This window comes from Dama dama, chromosome 21 (assembly GCF_033118175.1).
Source record: "Dama dama isolate Ldn47 chromosome 21, ASM3311817v1, whole genome shotgun sequence".
In the NCBI taxonomy this organism is placed as follows: Eukaryota; Metazoa; Chordata; class Mammalia; order Artiodactyla; family Cervidae; genus Dama; species Dama dama.
In genome coordinates, this window is record NC_083701.1 from 78,109,196 (window position 1) to 78,116,457 (window position 7,262).

The 7,262-nt window shown below is 53.3% G+C and overlaps 1 protein-coding gene and 1 long non-coding RNA gene across 6 annotated transcripts in view; one reads left to right on the forward strand and one right to left on the reverse strand.

Moving 5' to 3' along the window:
- Window positions 1–6,007, reverse strand: part of ENPP2 (ectonucleotide pyrophosphatase/phosphodiesterase 2) — a 127,044-nt gene extending 121,037 nt beyond the window's left edge. For 4 of the 5 annotated variants that reach the window (XM_061123870.1, XM_061123868.1, XM_061123867.1 and 1 more), the window contains exon 1: window positions 5,877–6,007. In XM_061123870.1, the coding sequence (XP_060979853.1) occupies window positions 5,877–5,948 (72 nt within the window). In that variant the 5' untranslated portion in view covers window positions 5,949–6,007. Of the gene's footprint in view, window positions 1–4,953; window positions 5,098–5,876 lie in introns of those variants that run through there. The other variant, XM_061123866.1, reaches the window with a different exon arrangement.
- LOC133042858 (uncharacterized) lies at window positions 4,256–6,838 on the forward strand. Its single transcript, XR_009689602.1, has 3 exons — window positions 4,256–4,430; window positions 4,929–5,008; window positions 5,549–6,838. It is a non-coding gene; the product is annotated as an uncharacterized LOC133042858 (long non-coding RNA).
- The last annotated feature ends 424 nt before the right edge of the window (window positions 6,839–7,262 follow it).

The following is a 7,262-nucleotide window of genomic DNA, read 5'->3' on the forward strand; positions in this document are numbered from 1 at the left end:
CCATGGACAGAGGAGCCTCACAAGCTACAGCCCATGGGGTTGCAAAGAGTCGGAGACAACTTAGCAACTAAACCATCACCACATACATACATGTGCTCAAAAAATGCTAATGAGTTCATATTTAGCACCCAGAACTAGATACAATTGTTCTAAATGTGGTCTGCATAACACATATTAGAGTGACAATTGCCTTACACGTTCTATATTCCACACCTCTTTTAATAAAACCTAACATTATTTTAGCAGAAATTTCATGATTGATTTCACTGTCCATTTAAGTCCCTACACCCTTAAGTATACGAAGCCACCACTTCTGACTTTAACTTTTCCTCTTCTGTGCTCGAACGTGCTCCCTCTCTGTGTCACACACACAATAATGTGCAAATGACTCTGGGCACACACAATACATTTTTCATCTATTTTTGCACACTCCTTCCAAAGATAAAATATCAAAGTGTACTACAACATATTGCTAACTTCTGGATCCCTAATCCTTAATTAAGCCTTGTCTCTTGAGAAAATGCGAGTAGTGTGCTATGCCTTCATGGATATTAATAATATTGAATAAAACAGGAGTGGAGATGGACCCCAGGAGCACACCTTCTAAAGAGGTCCATCTGCCGATCAGCTATGCTTTAGTGAATGCGTTCGGACAGTCATTGACCCAGCCCACACGCATGCTTCTAACACAGGAGCACGTCACGAGATCTGGGCCCTTCCTAAAATCACAGTTTTTGAATTGGCTAGGTAAACTGAGTATAATTATGTTCCAGATGTCAATCCTTTCATAAACTTTATTTTAGTTATCCTTTTTTAATAGATAATAAAATGGTCGCTCAGAGAGAAAGTCATGCAGCTCACAAGTGCTCGAGCAGGGACATGACCCCCAGTGATTCGACTGCAAGTTCAATGGCACCCAGTCCACTGGGACCCTCCCAAAAGAGAAGAGGTGCGTTCTTGGACTGAAGTGGGCTCCTGGTGATCACCACCTACTCTCCCAAATGCCTGCTGAATGAATAACATCTTTGATTAGAGATTCTGAACCTGAGGTTCATGACCATGCCAGGGGGCCCAAGAGAAGTCTTGGACGAACCTCCTGAAAGTTTACAAAAAGCACCATATGGTGTATATGATACATTTTTTTTCTAAAAAGTAATGTATATTTGAATCTCACAGTAATGTACTGGGTCTCCAAACAGTTCAAAGTACAATTTGCAGTTTAAATAGCTCCCTATTAGAACGTCACCGTCACTCTGTCTATAGAATTCTGAATGCACATATTTCTTTAGAAAATCAAACTGAAGTTTTTCATCTCTAGTCTCCAAAGCCTCCATCACTCTAGCAGGCCTCAGACATCTCCTCTGCTGGTCCTTTCAGAGCCTTGTTTCTGGTGTCAAAACATGCCAGCTTGATTCTTTGACGTCAGTTTATCAAAGGGCTCTCTCAGAGGCCCACCTTGAGACTCCTCTGGCCGTTCCAGGGCTGGAATGTTGAGCTTCTAATGCAGGGGGCACAGGTTTGATCCCCGGTCAGGGAGCTAAGATCCTACATGCTGCACAGCTAAAACAACAAAAGAAGTCCACCTCACTTGGGTTATCTCAAACACCCTGAAAGTCTACACCTTCACTTGTTAAATACTGGAAGACTGCGCCTGTCCCTGATCATCAGGGTTGACGTTCATTCTTCATTCTTTACGTGTTGTATTATACATTGTATCTCTGTCATCTTATTCAACACCTGAAGATCATTGTCACTGATCAGAATCATACAAGAATTCACATAAACGCATTGTGCGTCCCCCCTGGGTCCAGAGGACAGGCTCAAAGGACGCGAGGACAGACAGAGCTGACCCTGCCCTCGAGGAGCCTACAGACCAGTGGAGGACGGACAAGCAAGCAGACACTTGCAACAAAGAATGGTAAATGCTCTGACAGAAGAGAAGAGGAAACTCTGGGAGAAAAGGAAAGGACCACCCACCCTGCTGGAGGATAAGGAGCTGATGGCCTGGGTGGTCTCCAGGAGAGGGGCTGCCAGCCAAGTCTAAGAAAAAACATAAGTCAGACCAGACCCAAGAGAAGGACACGGAGGAAAGTCAGGGTGAGGAAACAGCTTCACATGCCTGAATTTACACACTGCATGCATACAGTGCGCATCAAACGTGCATCACACATGCAGAGGGAGTGGGTGACTGCCAAGAGATCACACTGAAGACAGAGGTGAAGGGCAAGTCCAGAGCTCCCGTGTACATCAACATTGTTCTCAAAAGGAAAAACCAGGAACCCACTGCGCACTCTTCCAAAAAGATCTGCGTGATTGCACTGCATTTTAGAAAGACCATTTGATACAGGACAGTGACAAGACAGGGCGCCTGGGGTTGGGCAGTACTGGTCTCAAATGAGACTCACAGAAAGCTGGGACCGGAGTCAACGTGGGGCAAACAATGGGAGCTGGCCTGGAGACACCGGCAAGTGCACAAAACCCATGAAGCAGGGAGGGGGACAGGACTTGGGCCCTGACCAGCATCATCAATGAAAGGGGACGATGGCTCTGTCCAGGGTGACTCTGGCCTGTGTGGCTTGGACGACCAGGGACCCCACTTTAGCAGAGGACAATGGCGGAGGAGCGGGCCCAGGAGGGGAGGGGAGGAGATGCTCAGTCTGAACTAGTGGACTTGAAGGGGCTCCGTGAGACCACAGAGTGGAGAGGTGCGGTAGAGAAGCGTGGGATTTAGGAGAAAGACCCAAACAGGCTACAGATGTGTATGGAGCCGGGGAGCCACCAGGGTGGATGAGGTGTCCCAGGGAGACCAAGGGGAAGCCAGAGGGCAGAGGGACACACCAACGCTGCTGAAGGGATACAGTCAATGGGGTCTGCAAGGGAGGCAGGTCAGAGGGGACCAGGAGGCAGGCATCAGACTCCGGGACAGTAAACTCATCAGAGCGAGGGTGAGCAACCGCTCACAATGACACAGAGAAGCCCTGGGAAGGATGAAAGCCAGAGACTGCACGGTGGAGCTCCCAGAGGCCTCTGGCACCCTGGCCAAGCTTCGGCCTCAGAGCAGAGCAGACGCCCCTCCGCACCGCCTGGGCCAGTGGTGCAGGAGCCTTGAGAGACGCAGGTTCGAGCCCAGGGTGGGGAAGACGCCCTGGAGGACACCCACCACTCCTCGCCTGGAGAATCCCTGGGCAGAGGGGACTGGCGAGCTGCGGTCCATGGGGTCTCAAAGATGCTGACCGACTGAGCGACTTAGCGCAGGAGGACATGGAGATGGTGAGCGTCACCCGCTCTTTCAAGAAGTTGGGTGGGAGAGACATGGGAAGGCGGCGGAGAGCAGGAGCGGAAACGCGACAAACACCTACTGAATGAGGAGAGGAAGCGCGGAAACGCGACAGACACCTACTGACTGAGGTGAGGAGGCGCGGAAACTCGACAAACACCTAGTAGCTGAGGTGAGGAAGCGGGAACGTGACAGACACCTAGTGACTGACGTGAAGAGGCGCGGAAACTCGACAAACACCTAGTAGCTGAGGTGAGGAAGCGCGGAAACGTGACAGACACCTACTGACTGAGGTGAGGAGGCGCGGAAACTCGACAAACACCTAGTAGCTGAGGTGAGGAAGCGCGGAAACGTGACAGACACCTACTGACTGAGGTGAGGAGGGGCGGAAACTCGACAAACACCTAGTAGCTGAGGTGAGGAAGCGCGGAAACGACAGACACCTACTGACTGAGGTGAGGAGGCGCGGAAACTCGACAAACACCTAGTAGCTGAGGTGAGGAAGCGCGGAAACGTGACAGACACCTACTGACTGAGGTGAGGAGGGGCGGAAACTCGACAAACACCTAGTAGCTGAGGTGAGGAAGCGCGGAAACGACAGACACCTACTGACTGAGGTGAGGAGGCGCGGAAACTCGACAAACACCTAGTAGCTGAGGTGAGGAAGCGCGGAAACGTGACAGACACCTACTGGCTGAGGTGAGGAGGCGCGGAAACTCGACAAACACCTACTGGCTGAGGTGAGGAGGACGATCCGTCCCTGGCCCCGCGGGCCGGAGGGGAACGACCTCCACAGACGCCAGGGCGGCCTCCTCCTCTGCGTCCTGCCGGGCACCAGCGGGGCTTTTGTTCCCTGCCCTTATCCGGGGTGAACCTTTAAATCGAAACCAGGGCGTGTGGCGGACTGCAGCCCCGACCCCCCGCCGCCCTGGGCCCCCGTCCCGCCCCGGCCGGACTCCGCGGCCCCTGCTCCGGTCCCAGAGGAGAGGCTCCGCTCGGCCCGGGGAGGCACAGAGGCCCGCAGCTCGGGCGCTGACCCGGCCTCCGGGGGGCGTCTCCTCCGGGGCCAGGCGGAGGACCCCCCGAGAGCTTCGCCGTAACCGATGGCTTAAAACAACAAGCCGGTCCTCCCCGCACAGCCCTGGTTCCGCAGGTAACGCACAAAGCGCCCGGCCGGCCCCAGGACGGAGCCCCGCGGACCCCGACCCCGCTGCGCCTGGGGCGCCCATCGCCCGGAGCCGCGGCGCCGCCGCCCCGCCGGGACCAGCGGCCGGGTCTCCAGAAACGGGGCGCGCGTTTGCAAACCCCGACGCTCCCGGGCGCCCAGGCTGGAGGCGAGCCCCGCTCCGCGTCCCGCGCGGGGAGGCGCCCAGAGGAGGCCGGAGCCCGGCCCAGCCCGGCGCCCACCTACCCGCTCGGCGCGGCGGCCCATGCTGCTGCGGCCCCGCGCGGCCCCGCCGGCCCTGCCCCCGGCCGACCGCCCGCCTCCCGGCCTCCCCGCGCCGGGCCGCCGTCCCGGGGCCCCGGCTGGCGCCGGCCTCCGGCAGAACGCGCGCATGACCTTTGCCTGGAGCGGCCCCGGGGGCGCAGACGGGGCGTCCGGGGGCCGCCGCCCCCACCCCGACGCGCCGGGTTAATGTTCTTCTTTCAGGGAGACTCCATGGGGTCTGACTTGCCATTGCTCCTGCATCCGGCCCCGGCCTCTCCCCGGGGTTTCCTGCCGCGCGGTTGGTGAGTTCCCTGAATTAGCATTTCCAGGTTAAACGCGGGCAGTGCCTCCTATAAAGTCCTCTCACACTCCGGGAAATAATACCCCCATTTTCTCCCCCTGAAGCTTGCAACAGTTGACAAAGACCTTTGGACAAACAGCCTGTCATTTGACCTCCCAAACAATGCCAGGAAGGCTCTCCTACGACTGCCATTCTACACAGAATGAAAAAGCAGCTCCAGAAAAATAAGATATTTACCCAATCACCCAACCAGAAAGTGAAATCTGCTGGGGTTTTTTCAACCACGTCCTGGGTGCAAACCACCCACCTCCCTGCTGAGTGACCCACCCCACTAACTGAATTATAACACAGAAGCACCTATTATAGTCATAATGTATAATAACATAGAGCAAAGATAACTATTCTAATTTTTGGATTATAAAAGTGTTAGAAAGTGTTAAAAAAAAAAGGTGTTAAAAGTTAAGGATGTCCACAGATACCTTGAGTTCATAGACTACATTGTTTTATTGTCTGATTTCTCCTCTTTGCCAACTGCTAAAAGGATGCTGCGAGAACCAGACTGGCCACTCTGAAGTGCTGGAACAAGCCCAGGGATTCCTGAGGCTGCTCTGAGTCCATCCCTGGTCTTGGTCAGAGTCTTTTCCCCTCCTTTTTCTGGACCCTTCCAGATGGTGAAATACTGAATGAAAGCGGAAAGGGCTGTGAGACTGTAAAGAGAGCCCTGAACAAGGAGTCAGTGTACCAGACTTTTAGTGCGAGGAGGACAGCTGTGGTGCGGGTCTGCAGAGATGCTCTGGGAACAGCTGGTCTGGAAAGTGGCATCACTCTGATTTTTCCACTGAGACAAGGGGAGAGGGGCTGATACTCACACTCAGTCTGGAAGGACTGGAAGGTTTCAGCCAGGAGAAGAGGAAGAAGGACATCACTGACCGGGACAGCATCACGTCCAAAAGCTGTCCTGAGGCCTTTCTGAAAATAGTTCCTGCAGGGGAGAACAGAGGGCGTGGGAGGCTGTGACTGAGAGGAGGGTGTGGTTTGGACTCTGATCTTCTGTGTCTCTTGAGGGGATTTGGACTTCATCCTGCCGAGCCTGATGGGTTACTATGACTGGCTCGGGTTACCAGCTCTTAACACGAGGGTGCAGGAGTCATAGACTATTCTACAGCAAGAAATGTGTATCTGTCTGGTGGTTGTGGGCATTGGCGTCATCAGACAGATACAGTTTCTTCCTTTTCCTAGCTATAAACTTAAAAAAATATATTTAACCTCACTAAGCCTCAGTTTTCTCATCAGTGAAATGGGGATTATGGTATGTGCTATGAGAATTAAATGAAATTATGTAGGTCAAACCCTTTGCCTTTCTTCTGACAGTGACAAGTAGCTACTGTTATCCTTACAAGTACTTTATTGTGTATGTGCAGGGCTACCATGGAGTAACAAGGAACTAACTCCCTTCTGATGCCTTCCCTTCTTCCCATTATGCTTGTTTGGCTTTTGACTGTTTAGAGGTCTTCTGCTTTTTTCCTCCTTCTCGACATCACTTCCTTCCTTTATGTCCCGGTTTTATGACTTTAATGTCAGTTTCATCTTAACTCGCTTTCCTGTTCAGTTTGTTTGTTTCCCGGTCCAACCAGGGTCAGACCATCTCCAAATCCCCAGCCACGGCATCGTGCTCTGTGAGCGCCACACAGTAGCGCATAGCGTGTCCACCGGCCCCATCACCTGCATGCCCCGCGGCCGTGGCGCGCTGCCCAGCCCCCCGGACGCCTTCAACGCAGCCCAGGCCAGCCCCCCGCCCACTCCACAGTCCTTCCCACCCCTCAGAACCCACTCCCCGCCGCCTTTCTTTCAGCAGTCTCCTCTTTGCCAGCAGAGATCACAGGAACTAGCAGAGGGGAGCTCTGCTTCCTGTCCTGGCACCGGAAACTGTATGTCCAGTCTCCAGTCTGCGTGCGACAGAATCCCTCTCTTCTCAGGTCTTCTGGAACATTCTTTCATCAACCATCCCCTTAGCTTTCAGTTTGTTCTCTACTGATTTCATCAGTCTACAAACACATTCAACTGTCTCCCACAGAGTGTGCTCCATCTTTCCTAATATCGTCTGAATACATGCCTATTCTTTTTAACAAAGACACACACACACACACCATGTGTCCACTGCATAGAACATACTTCTTGGTGGATCTTCCAAGGCCAGTTCCTCCTTTAGAACCAAGTTTTAAGTCACCCATTCACAGAGCCTTTCCCCGACCAGC